Source organism: Hoplias malabaricus, chromosome Y (assembly GCF_029633855.1).
Source record: "Hoplias malabaricus isolate fHopMal1 chromosome Y, fHopMal1.hap1, whole genome shotgun sequence".
Classification (NCBI taxonomy): domain Eukaryota; kingdom Metazoa; phylum Chordata; class Actinopteri; order Characiformes; family Erythrinidae; genus Hoplias; species Hoplias malabaricus.
In genome coordinates, this window is record NC_089820.1 from 50,070,775 (window position 1) to 50,084,977 (window position 14,203).

At 38.7% G+C, this 14,203-nt stretch overlaps 1 protein-coding gene across 2 annotated transcripts in view; it reads left to right on the forward strand.

Moving 5' to 3' along the window:
- The window catches only part of LOC136678042 (myosin-binding protein C, cardiac-type-like), a 51,623-nt gene that overhangs the window by 22,868 nt on the left and 14,552 nt on the right, over positions 1 to 14,203 (forward strand). For both annotated transcript variants that reach the window (XM_066655817.1, XM_066655816.1), the window contains exons 18-25: positions 2,393 to 2,558; positions 3,157 to 3,263; positions 3,400 to 3,429; positions 3,888 to 4,027; positions 7,771 to 7,842; positions 8,837 to 8,996; positions 9,306 to 9,410; positions 9,547 to 9,735. In XM_066655817.1, coding sequence (XP_066511914.1) covers positions 2,393 to 2,558; positions 3,157 to 3,263; positions 3,400 to 3,429; positions 3,888 to 4,027; positions 7,771 to 7,842; positions 8,837 to 8,996; positions 9,306 to 9,410; positions 9,547 to 9,735 — 969 coding nt within the window. The remainder of the gene's footprint in view (positions 1 to 2,392; positions 2,559 to 3,156; positions 3,264 to 3,399; positions 3,430 to 3,887; positions 4,028 to 7,770; positions 7,843 to 8,836; positions 8,997 to 9,305; positions 9,411 to 9,546; positions 9,736 to 14,203) is intronic.

The window sequence follows — 14,203 nt, forward strand, 5'->3', positions numbered from 1 at the left end:
CACAGCCATCCTTAAACCAAACCTGCAGTCCAAAATAACCCCGCAGAATTCCTCTGGGCATTCTTCGTGTCGTGCTATCTCCTTTAGACCCCGCCTCTTCGTGGCCCTGTCACTCAAACCTCACCTCTGTTGTCAGCCCAGTAAACATGGCTGACAAGCCCATAGCACAAGGTTACAGTGCCCACAATGCACAGATGCCAGCTATTGTTAGATGAGGCCCATATATTTCAACTCAACAGGTGACTCTGTCTGTTTCTCTCTTTCTCTTTCTCACACTTTCTCTCTATCTATTACACTCTCTCACACTGTATGTGTGTTTGTGTGTGTTTGTATATATCTCACTCTTTCCCTCTTATTCACTTCTCCTGTCTTCTATCTGTATCTAAGGCAGATTTACAGCCATTGATGAGAATCCCCCGTCCCGGTTGTGACGCACTCTGGTCATATGTCTGTCTGTTTGTTATTGATCTGGCTTTGAGTGAAACTGCAAATGACTGTGTGAACTATTAGGAAAAGTGCTTAAAGACATATTAACCCTACAACTAATGTCCTCAGTGGTCAGTGTTTCTGGGAAATAGGCCAATGATTCACACACACACTCATGTAGCAATCACTAATTGTAATATCATTATATAACAATTATAGGTTTTTTGGATATCTTCTATAGAGTAATCACATAAACAGGGAATCTGAATTTATGTTCTTTATCTTTAAATATCTTTATCTAGAAAATATCTTGAAAACATACATCCCATATTTATTTTTTAGGTATATTTTCGAATGTTGTTAAATGACAATTTACTTGCACAGCATAATTATATTTGTTCCAATATTTTAGACGCATGTTTATATGTAGCTTTTTCTCTGTCAAAATTACAGCTGTTGTTTCTCTTTTAAAAGATCCTTACTTTCCTCATTTTTGCTTGGCAGATTTTCATTGTATCCTTAATAATTACCTGTGTAAATATATATCATGTACTACAGCATTTACAGTCATTCTGTATCATTTTAAAAAGTCTTAATTTGTTACAGTGTCCAAGCTTGCACTGTAATATTTGAAACCTGTGAAGGATGCATTACTACCATTTTATACATTTATTGGCACCTAAAGGGGTTTTGTATTGTTGAAACCACTGACACCACCTCTCTCTCTCTCTCACTCTCTCTCTCTCTCTCTCTCTCTCTCTCTCTCTCTCTCTCACTCTCTCTCTCTCATAAAACCCACTGGGAAGCAATTTGATCCATGGCTCTCTGTGCTGCCAGGCTGGGTTTAGCTGCTCAAATAATGAACCAGAAGAGGTGCCAAGCATAGCCAGCTGCCCAGCGGCTCTGTCCCAGTGCCAAACTGCCAGCGAGATCATCACTCCCCAGTGCCCCCTGCTTTTATTCTAGCTCCCCCTAACTGCTCTGCTCTGGGGGAAAGCAGCTCCAGCAATTCAGCCCTCACTCTACTATGTGACTAAGCCTCCAAACATAATTTAACACATTTCTAATCCTCTGCATCAGCCTGCCAGTCACATTAGCATATAATTCGATATATTGTGCTTAGATATTTTGGAACAGTACAGACATTTGCTTACTTTTAAATGGACTTTCATTTGACTGTGATAGATTTCGTGAGAACAAATTTTATTCACTCATTACTTCAGTTATTACTCCATTTCATCATAGGACAGTCTTCTGGACCCTGCTCAAATTTTAGTTTCTTGATTTAGAATTTTGATCACTGTTCCAGGGAGATAGGGGCTTGGTTTCTAGATTCAGTCCAAAAAATACAATTCCCTCAGGCATTTAAGACAATTGACAATAGACAGAAATTAGACAGTCTTCAGTCTAACAATGATTTTGCGTGTTTTGTGAAGAGATGCCGCTCAGTCCAATACATTTGGTTTGGATTTGCAGTGGCTTTTGTGATCCAAAGCTAATCGTCAAACATCAGTACTGGAAATCACTAAATGTTCTCTTGGCTGAATGCAATCAATCATCACAGCAGTGTTCTAATATCTAGAGGAGAGCATTCCCAGAAACTGAAAGACTGAAAGAGGAAAAACTCTCTGTTATTACACTTGATTTCAGCAGAAACGTTAAACAACCATGTTTCTGCCAATCCTTTATTTTTAATAAAACGGGTAACGAATGATCTCATGGTAATATTAGTTTTAATAATCAATACAGCTTGGCAGCTGCTTTTGTTTTGCAACAAATTTTTCCTGTTTTTGTATTGAGGGCTTGGTATAAATCTTGTTCACATGCTCTTTTGCCAGGGTTCATAGACTCTGTTCAGTGTGGCCATGATTTGCATGAATACATGACACAGAACGAACACCACTGTTTGGTCCTTAGCCTTGTACCTTGTCTAAAATGCCTTTTCGTTTTGAACTCTGCCCTTTAGAGAAGAAGCTGGAGGTATATCAGAACATTGCTGACCTGACAGTGAAAGCTAAGGATCAGGCTATGTTCAAGTGTGAAGTTTCTGATGAGAATGTCAAAGGAACCTGGTACAAAAATGGAGTTGAAGTGAAGGCTGATGCCAGGACACACATCACACACATTGGCCGGTATGAGCCCATGGGCATTATCACGTGTGCTCTCAACATGTTGAGTTAAGGTTCTATATCGATATAGTCACAGTCCAAAGAAAACTATATATCTACATTTCCTCAGATTTTAATTTTTCATTGATACATGGATTAGAAATGCTCCAAAATGACTTTCAGTAACATCCTTGTATACTAACTTAAAACTTAGAGATGTGTTTTCCTTTCTCTTTTAAACACAGATTTTGGAGATATAAAGCATGTCCATTTTTGGGCAGTTCTGGGGTTAGGGTGTGGGGGAGTACTGTGATAAAATATAAAATAAATTGGTTTCTTCTAAATAAATCCACAAATGAACCAAACCCCTGAGGAAATCTCAATATGGTTCATTTAGGATCCAACTGACTTTTGCATAATGAAAGCAAAACAGCCTACTTTGCATTTTTTCCGCAGTTCATTATAAACATACCACTCAGGAGAGTGTCTGCCTGTAGATTTGTGTGCTTTAGAAAGAGACAGCAGACATGACAAAGACAGACATCATGTCTATTCTGTGCTGTTTTTCCAAATCTTATTTTGAGGCTTTGGTGTAAAACTTGTTGATACGCTCTCTTACCAGGATTCACAAACTCACCATCGATGAAGTGCAGCCAGAAGATGAAGGAGACTACACATTTGTTCCAGAAGGACATGCCTTTAACCTGTCAGCTAAACTCAACTTCCTTGGTACATAGGTCTCAGTGTCTTTAAACTGTGATCATTTGGAGCTGACTTAGCGGAGAGACCTCATGTTACCCTTGTTGGTTTTTACCCAATTTTGTATTTGGCAGTAAATAAAAACATGTTTCTTTTCTGTATTCAGAGGTCAAGATTGATTACGTCCCTCGCCAAGGTAAGGGTTAAAAACATACATTGTAGAACAAAAACACAGCGTCCCATTCAGCAGTACCCGAGCTTGATTAAAGTAAAATTCATGTAATTTTTCAAGTATTCTTCATAAAAGATTTAAACCAAGCCAATTAATGAACTCTTAGTGTAAATGTAGCACCCCCAAAATTTACCAGGGGCTACATAAATAACAGGGTTTCTTTTTTGTCTGACACTTCTATTACCACTATTGACTTCTACACACCATTTTACACCAAAGCACTTTGAATGACTCTGTGATTAATAAATTTGTTCATTCATTCATTTTCTGTATCAGCTTTATCCTGATCATAAGCTCGATTACACAGACATTAAGAAAATTCTGTGTAAATCTCCTTTCAGCTTCTTTTTTGCTATTTTGATGGACATTGTTATATTCCACTGTATTATTATTTCTTTTTAATTTTTAATATTTTCTCACAGACCCTCCTAAGATCCACTTGGACTGCATGGGCAAAACTGCAGATTCCACCATCTTGGTTGTGGCTGGAAACAAGCTGCGGTTGGATGTGCCAATCACTGGAGACCCAGCCCCCACCGTGGTCTGGACCAAGGCTGAGAAGGTAAGAGAGAAAACCATGTAGGTTTTTATTAAACAGCTTTGTTCTAGCTAACGTATTTTAATAGCAATGACACTGTGTTCAGAATTTTTTTCTGAAAATGAACTTTCCTGATTTGTTCAAGATTATACAACAGTTAAGTCTGGCCATGTAATCTGCTAACTGTGTTGTTGTTTTGCCATAACAGGATGGTTTTGTCAAAACTACTGTATCACTCTTCTGAATGCTGCTGTTAAGTCACAGCTCTGTTATGGTGCATCTCTCCTTTTACTTTTATTTTTTCTTGTAATAAATGGAGACTAAGGTATATGACAAGTACAAAATGTTTTATTTAAGACATAAATTAAACAAGACATTAATCAGTGTAGTTTAACCTGAAAAAAGTATTATACATATTCCAAAAGAGCATAGTTTAACAGGGAAATACAAACTATGAGGATTCTCAGGGTAAGAATTCAAAACAAACATTAAGAAAAACAGAAAGAGAAAAGATACCAGTGGAGAGAAAGCCCTTTGGAGATGCAATGAGTTTCTGTAGTGTTCCTGAAGAGCGTTTATCTGCTCAGAGAGTGCAGTCTTGCTTTCAGGACATATCTCAAATCTCTCAAATTCCCTACATAGTGCACATAGTGCACTATGTGTTTACAACCAAAGCCTATAGTAAATATTTAACATTGAGACATGTAGCTTGAGGATAATGCTATATTAGGAGTATAATAAACTGATCGGCTGTTGAAACTGTTATATTCGTACCTAAATAGTGCAATGCATCTAAGTATATGTAATGTAGGGAAACTTGAGATTCAGCTCTGGATGTATCTCTTTAGAGAAACAGGGCTGGATAAAGCCTCTTTTAGGCAGAGGTCCATCTGGAGTAGTTTAGTCAGCAGGTTAGGAATTTGAGCATGCTAGTGAGGTGTTTAGTGACAGTCATAGTGTAGTCAGGTGGTTAGTGATAGTGGAAGTGTATTGAGGTGGTTAGTGTCAGTGATTGTGTAGTGAGGTGGTTAGTGTTAGTGTATTGAGGTGGCTAGTGATAGTGTAGTGAGGTAGTTAATGTAGTGAGATGGTTAGTGTTAGTGATAGTGTAGTGAGGTGGTTAATGTTAGTGATAGTGTAGTGAGATGGTAAGTGATAGTGTAGTGAAGTGGTTAGTGTTAGTAATAGTGTAGGGAAGTGGTTAGTGATAGTGTAGTGAGATGGTAAGTGATAGTGTACTGAGATGGTTAGTGATAGTGATAGTGTAATGAGGTTGTTAGTAATAGTGATAATGTAGTGAGGTGGCTAGTGATAGTCATGGTGTAGTGAGGTGGTTAGTGTTAGTGATAGTGTAGTAAGGTGGTTAGTGATAGTGTAGTAAGGTGGTTAGTGATAATGTAGTGAGGTGGTTAGTGATAGTGTAGTGAGGTGGATAGTGTTAGTGATAGTGTAATGAAGTGGTTAGTGTTAGTGATAGTGTAGTGAAGTGTTTAGTGATAGTGTAATGAGGTGTTTAGTGTTAGTGATAGTGTAGTGAAGTGGTTAGTGTTAGTGATAGTGTAGTGAGGTGGTTAGTGTTAGTGATAGTGTAGTGAAGTGGTTAGTGTTAGTGATAGTGTAATGAGGTGGTTAGTGATAATGTAGTGAATTGGTTAGTGTTAGTAATAGTGTAGTGAAGTGGTTAGTGTTAGTGATAGTGAAGTGTTTAGTGATAGTGTAATGAGGTGGTTAGTGTTAGTGATAGTGTAGTGAAGTGGTTAGTGTTAGTGTAATGAGGTGGTTAGTGATAGTGTAGTGAGGTGGATAGTGTTAGTGATAGTGTAGTGAAGTGGTTAGTGTTAGTGATAGTGTAGTGAAGTGGTTAGTGTTAGTGATAGTGTAGTGAAGTGGTTAGTGTTTGTGATAGTGTAGTGAGGTGGATAGTGTAGTGAGGTGGATAGTGTTAGTGATAATGTAGTGAATTGGTTAGTGTTAGTAATAGTGTAGTGAGGTGGTTAGTGTTAGTAATAGTGTAGTGAAGTGGTTAGTGTTAGTGATAGTGTAGTGAAGTGGTTAGTGTTAGTGTAATGAGGTGGTTAGTGTTAGTGATAGTGTAGTGAGGTGGATAGTGTTAGTGATAGTGTAGTGAAGTGGTTAGTGTTAGTGATAGTGTAGTGAAGTGGTTAGTGTTTGTGATAGTGTATTGAGGTGGATAGTGTTAGTGATAGTGTAGTGAAGTGGTTAGTGTTAGTGATAGTGTAGTGAAGTGGTTAGTGTTAGTGTAATGAGGTGGTTAGTGTTAGTGATAGTGTAGTGAAGTGGTTAGTGTTAGTGATAGTGTAGTGAGGTGGTTAGTGATCGTGTAGTGAAGTGGTTAGTCATAGTGTAGTGAAGTGTTTAGTGTTAGTGATAGTGTAGTGAAGTGGTTAGTGTTAGTGATAGTGTAGTGAAGTGGTTAGTGTTAGTAATAGTGTAGTGAGGTGGTTAGTGTTAGTGATAGTGTAGTGAAGTGGTTAGTGAGCGGAGGCTGATCCAAGCTGTGCAGAGATTGACTGGAGTTTGTTACTGATTTAGCAACAAACCACATGTGGTGAAAGAAATTGCAGCTGTCAAAACTTATTTAATGGTAATTTCACAGCTGTTTATTTATTATCTACTGCTGTATAAAACATAAAGTCATGTGTTATGAAACAACAGCTAGGCTGTGACGGACTGCAGTACTTGCCTTCGGCTCCGAACCATAGCTGTGCTGTTTTTCCCCAATAACTCTTGTTTATTGTTTCAGCTGTGCATGGTGGACTAAGTGCTGGTCAAAAGACTTGGCACTAAATAGAATAGAATAAAATGTTTTCTTCAGTTTTGGACCTGACACAGGGGCTGACACTAGGCTTATCCCCTAATCCTCCTCCTTTGCCATGTAATAGTTGGCAGTTGTTGCAGCCTTTTCTGCAGTTGGGGATCTTTATTACACAATACTGCAGAATAATATGTGAATTTATACAGTCATCACCTAAAGGTAAGAGGAGTGGTCTTTTGATTGAAAGGTTCCTGGTTAATTTCCCTGGATTGACAGGAAATATGGGGGCAGGGGAAATGAGGGAACAGAGCTTTCTCTTCCCATAAATTTCATGGCAAAATTGCCCATGAGCAAGGCAACTAAAACCCAACTGCTCCCCTGGTACTGCACATCGCTCTGGATATGTGTGTGCTCACTGCCCCTAGTTTGTGTGTGATTAAAATTGCTCATTAAAATTGTGTATGTTCACTGCCATGGATGGGTCCAGTGTGGAGTCTGAATTTCCCCACGGGGATTACAAAAGTATTATGTTTTTTTTCCTCATTGCTCTTGTTGTTGTTGTTGTTCTTCTTCTTCTTCTTCTTCTTCACTATTGCCATTTTAACTAGTATTAAACATCTCGTGAAGTATTTATATATCCATATTTCCAAGGTGTTATTTTTGTTGGAAATCCTATCCATCCTACTAATTTCATATTCCAAAATGGTAAGTCTGTAGGTAGCGCACTTATGCCAATTAATTTGCTGGCCTGCTTTAAAAGACTACTGTGCTCCTTTACACTTTGCTTTAACGCTGACACAGGGGCTCCAAGCATTAGGGCTACTGACCCCAGCTGATGCCCAGAAGGTGAGTTGGAATGGGCTCCTTGATATTCCATGAACGGTCCCTTCTGGGAAGGTTTGTATTCAGGCAGTTGTCTGAACACTGCTATCTCGATCTTAACATGTCACCTGTTTGCCAGGCCCTCACCGCTTCTGCTTTGCTTGTGTAGGATAAATCTAAAAAGACACCAGAAGAAGGAAAACGGGAGCCAGCCTTCATCTGGACTTTGAAGGATGGTGAAGTAAGTTTTTGGCCTTTAAAACAATAACGCTACCAAAATCTCTCATTATTATGTGCTGTGAGAATGTCTTGACCTTTGTCGTTATTGCCTTTCTCCTATTGCAGCCCCTGCATTGTGATACTGTCTTGGCCCCTTTATTCCCAAAGGGGGACTTAGCTTAGTTTATCTTTCCACATGTTCATAACTTCCTCCCATGAGGCATACCAGTCAGAGTGCTAAACGATTTCGTATAGAACTATCCATGATATGTCCTTATAAATGATTTACATAGTCTTAATCTCTTTGTGATTTTTATCTGAGAACCAAGCTTGCATTAAATAAAACTCCTACCTCCTACCTCTTCTATATTGATGTGTTACAACTCTAAAATAAACTAAAATAATGAGAGATAGTAGTTCACATTATTACATTTTCATATGAATAAGGTTTGTATGAATTTAGCTGCTAAAAGTAAAAATGGTCTAGATTGTCCCTTTTATTTACATTACAATTTAGAATGTTTTATTACCATTATAGGATTTGTTATGATTAAAATATGCTTTTTCTCAATAGGAAAAATAAATCACTAGGTAAAATAATATGATCATACTATTTCCATCAGATTTACTGTATTTTTTATTTTTATTTTTTGAAGGTAGGTTTCAGGGCAATAACTCTGGTGTTCAATAAGTTGCATTTTGTTTCTTTAAGAGTACTTCATATGCATTGCACGCTGTTCTGAAGCATTCTTAGTGCACCAGGTGAGTGCATGCTTCATATGTTTAGTTTTCAGAATATGGTTTGAGCAAAAATGGCAGCTACATTCACATACAGTAAGTAAGAAAAGCAAAAACAGAATGTACCTTTTGACACTGCTGTAACATGATACTGTAACATGTAAGTTTGAATGTTGACTTTTATTCGGCTTGGGTTTGTCCTCCTGTAGTTGACAGACATCCACAGACTATTTAGGCAGATCCTCTGACTGCTAAATTCGTTGTGCTCGGTTTATTAGGTACTGACAGATTCAGGAGGCCGTGTCCATGTTGAGAGCACTAAGGGTCACTGCATCTTCACCATTGAGGGGGCTGAGCGACAAGACGAAGGCGTGTACTCTGTCATTGTGCGGAATCCTGCAGGAGAAGACACTGCTGACATTAATGTGAAAGTTGTTGGTAAGATGTATTCCTATTTGTGGACACCTGTTCAGCTACTTTAAGGTGCAAAGTGTGTACAAAATGTCATACAGCACCACAGTAAAAGACACAGGGATCAGGCAGTTGACCTAAACAGTTTGTGTAAAGCTGCTTATTTAAAACATTAGGGTTATGGGTATTAAGGGGGATTATTATATGGATCATATTTGATTTTATTTAAGATTATTAAGTTTTTATACATCATAAAGGCCCTCAAGAATACAAAGTGTTTTAGAACACCTTTTGCTCTAATAGCCCAAACCTTTTTTTTTTTTTAACTTTCCTTAGATGTGCCAGACCCACCTCAAGCTCCCAGAATCCTCAGTGTTGGTGAAGACTGCTGCACTGTCCAGTGGGATCCTCCATTGTTTGATGGTGGTCAGCCGGTCTTGGGTGAGTTGCACGCAACCAAAAAGTAAAAAACTAATCCTATACATTAGGCCTCTTTTTTTTGTCTTAAAGTTCATAAAGACAAATGGACAGATGCATTAATAAGTAGTTTAACCTGGTGAACTGTATGTCATCTAAGGCTATGTCCTGGAGCGGAAGAAGAAAAAGAGCTACAGGTGGATGCGGCTGAACTTTGACCCCTACAAGGAGACCACATACGAGGCTAAGAGGATGATTGAGGGCATGGCCTATGAGATGAGGGTTTACGCTGTGAATGCTATTGGCATGTCACGGCCCAGTCCTGCCTCAGAGCCATTCGTACCTGTTGGTGAGGTTCACTGCTTTAATTTACACTTGGCATGTGTTTCTGAGATTGATTGCCATGTATTACTTCAATGTCTGGTTAAATTCTTTAAAAAATACAAATTAATTTGGCCACACACATATTCTGATGCTAGGTACCAAGCAAGTTCATTGTTTTCAAATATATAATTAGTGTTCCTTCTCATAATAAACAGTATTGGGGTTACTTATTACTTTCAGAGAAATTTAATCATAGACCTCATATCTTTACTCACTACAACTAATAAATATATTGTAGCACAACTGTCTCTGGGGAGGAATCCAGTATTGCTTTTTAGTTATTTATTATAAATAATTAAATAAATAGATTTTAAACACAGGTCAGGCATATCAGAAGTGTTACTGCCAGAGCTCACAGAGACACACTCAAGGTTTAGTATGTTCTTCTGTGTTCTCTCTGTGTCTGTGTGTGTTTTCTCCAGTTGCTATGGTAACCTCCACATTCCAAAAATGCATGTGATAGGTCAATTAGTTATACCACATTGTTCCCAGTTGTATGTGTGTGTTTGTGTTTATTTGTTACTGGGTGAGTGTGTGTTGTGTCCTGTCCGGGGTGTGTTTCCACCCACGTAAGCCTTGGTAGGTTTTTCACCCTATTTCAAAAGTTACATACTGAAGTTTCTGCATAGCTGAGACCAGAGTAGCAATGACAGAGGCTCTATTCTATGTTCTACAGCTCAATGGAGCATCACAGTCATAACTAGCAGATGGACACACCAATGACAGGCATGTTGGATACATATTGGCATGCAAAAACATTGTATGTGACAGTGTATTCTAAATATTTGAAAGGTAATTACAAGTTAAAATAATTACAAAGCAAGAAGGATTAATCTTAATAATTGTTTCTTTTTGTAAAAAGAAATGAATGTGCAATCACACAGCTCAATTTGAAGTACAGCTAGTTTTCATAGCAGGAGAATATTAGGTCGGTGCACACATTGATAGACACACATTAGTGATGTGTCTTTTCTTTAACCACTGCTGTCAGTGTCTAAGTGCGAATGTTATATTGCTGTTTTGGTAGAATATTGAAGTACCTTGAGTTTATTTTCAGTGTTGGTGGGGGTAGAGTGTCAGAGGTGAGGGGCATTGTGTGTGAGCTTGTGACAATCCTGCTGCTCTCAAGGTGTCTGTACTTTCATCTGCTGGCCAAGTAAGGGATGCTGCTTTACTGTAGACACCTGCAACCACTCAACCACATGTCATCATATCATGGACATGAAATGACCAGACTGCGGGCTGCTGAAGGATTGACCATGGCAGGCCATGAGTGACTGGTACTGATGATATTTAAAAAAAATGTGGTATGCAAATCTTTGAATACCTATGGTTAGATTACTAGTTTGTGGTTTTACAATCTGTAGTTTCTATTTATAGCACTGAGTTGAAATAGTTGGGAAAATCCTAAAATGTGCATTAAAATGTAAAGAACTATAATTTTACCAGGGGTTCCTAAACATCTGAGAATGACTGCCGTAATCCCAAACTTAAAATAGCTGAAGATCTGACCTAAATGTTTCTAAAAATCAAAGCTATCAGTACCATCCATTACAACACAATAGATTAGGAAACTATCCTTGGCATGCTATTCTATAAATAATGGCATATTAGCATGCCGTGAGGCTGCGTCCAGTCGTGTGGAGACCACAGAAAGGAGGGAGTGGTGGGGGAGGACACTCAGCCAGCTGCACTGCCACTGTCCTCAACCCTGGTCACAGCTCCCAGAGGGGCAGGTGCTGGAGAAAGGCCGGAACAAGAGGATCACAGGCTCACTGACGGACACACGGCATTCAGGAATCATCACAGAGTACATCTACAGTAGCTTAAAGTGACCCAGCAGCAAAATGACCAAACCTATGCTCCCCAAAACCGCGGAGAAGAAGCCAGCTGAAGAGGCGCCATCGGATGCATTGGCCGAGGCCCAGGCAGGGGTCAAAGAACCTGAGGCGGAAGCACCACCTGCACCACCTCCAGGCCCCAGTGCCGATCCATCACCTTCTGCACCACCTGAAGGTGGAGAAGCGGTTCCAGCAGAGGGGGAACCCACAGTAGAGGAGGGGGCACCACCTGCTGAAGTAGCCCCATCAGAACCTGCCCTTCCACCTGAACCTGAACCAGAACCGGAACCTATTGGCAGTAGGCATCTGATTCTCTCCTTGTGGAAAACCTAAGGAATGCATGTATTTTGTTTTGTGTGAATTTCTCTTGTGGTGATATAAGCAGCTTTTGAATCACAAAGACTGAATTGGCTTTGTTTGCAAAATAAACAGGTGTAGATGGTTTAATTTAATGGAGATTTTAGCCTTGGGACAAAATGTGAGAGTCTCGTCTATGGATTCTTATTAGTACAATATAGTTTGCTTGATTTGGAGGTAGATTTAAACCCCAGTGAGTCACATGAAAGGCAGTGATGTTAACCACTATGCTGTACCACCCATATATCAACATCATCACTGTCATCACAGCTGGAACAAAATCTCGAATCTACATTTCTGGTATTAATTTGTTAGCATTCAGTTGTACAAGACAGCAGACCTTTATGTTGTGTCACAAAGTCATGCTGACAAATAATCCAACAGTGGAATGAAAATATGGAAGCAAGAGTTTTCTACACACAGTCCATATATAGAATATGTATTTTTTGTTCTTGACATTACAGCTGATATATTATTTATGAACTGGAATGCTTGCACTTGTAAAGCAGCTTTAGTTATTATATACAACATGTTAGCATGTAGCATTCCATGCTTTGGGAAACACAGATAATTAGTCTTGGCAAGATAGAAAAATATCTGGCAACACTTCTTATGAATCCTGAATTCCTGTGTGTGTTTATAGATGCACTTATGAGGTGTTATATGGCTTGCCATGAACACTGCAATGCCCACAGTAACTGATGTTAAGTTTTTACAGCGTAACACCTCACAGTTGTAACCTTATATAGAAATGTTATATTTTTATTAGGTTCAAAATGATTAATTACAACTACTTAAGCAACTGTACAAGCTTATGCCAGGGATTACTCTATTTTAAGTATTACACATAACACCTTATATTTTGGAATTGTTTATGATTTATTGATTAGTTTTTAGATGAGCTGCAGTCATCCAGTTGGAATTAATCAGATTTAAGGCGTGTTTCCCTTTGTATTAAGTGTTTCCAGTAAATATGTATTTACACATGGTGTATGTAATTACAGACGTGCATCAGTTTCAGTTTTTATTAATGGGATTACATATGTATTTATAGACACTGTCATGACACACGTGTGCTATATAAACTATTTGTAAGAGTAAATACATCACGATTTGTTACATGCCTTCTTAACATGAAGCTGCACAATCACAAATCTAACTTATAACAATCATACCATGGATTCATTTATTTATCAGGGTGACACCAGTACAAACTATTCCTATCCTAGAAGCTGCAGCATCAACACCGACACCATCTATGTCTCTGAGCATTTCTTATCACTGCTAGCTCAAGTTTAACTTGCTCTCATTCAAGCAATGACAGTTATGTTCAACTGTTCGGGGCAGTTCACCGTAAAGGTTGCCCACAAAGTAAAGTTAGATGCACCTCACTTAGGCCTCAGTTTTATTGGTCTCATAGTTTCCATTGCTCCTTCTTGTGGTGAAAGGGCTTTGCTCTAGTTCTCCCAGTGACAAGTGCACAGGATTAAAAACACCCTGGCGACAAGTCATAGTAAATCCACATAGTACCAAAGTATTATGATTCCACCTTTGGTCTCCGGTAGATTAGTAAATGTGCACCTCAAAGCAGAGTTCCAAGCTAAAAATACACAGTGAGATAAGTATTTTTTCCTTCGTGTGTGAAGTCTGACCTCTAAATGTTGCTTCAGAAATTAAAAACTGCCCAGTTACAACTGAATTACCAAATGACTGTTTGAACACATTTAAAATAGGAGATCTTATATGCTTACAGTTTGTGGTTATCGTGAATAAAAACCTCAAGACATGGCTATATTGTTTTAATGATCAGTAGTGTTTTGATATCTGTCATGGTTAGTCAATGTCCTGTTTGCTTTGGTCCCTCATGTCCTGTAACCATGCCCCACACCTGTAAACAATTAGGGATCATGTGATCTAGTTCACAGGTGTTTCTTGTCATGTTAGCCGTTATAAGCCCTGTGTTTGTATCTGTTGGTGTCAGTCATGTTTGTATTTTTTCCTGTGTATGTGTAACGGCAGTCTTAGTGTATCTATAGTCTCTCCGTGTTTTGCATTAATTATTTGTTCGCATTTATGTCTAATAAAGTTAATTTTGCATGTGCATTTCAGCCTCCTCATCTCTACAGCGTTACAATATCATTTAGTGTTAGTGTTTTCCATTTGAATTCCTCTACAAACACAATGTCAAACACTCAGAGACCTGCCCTGAAATGAATGCCTGCAGCAGTTTTGAGA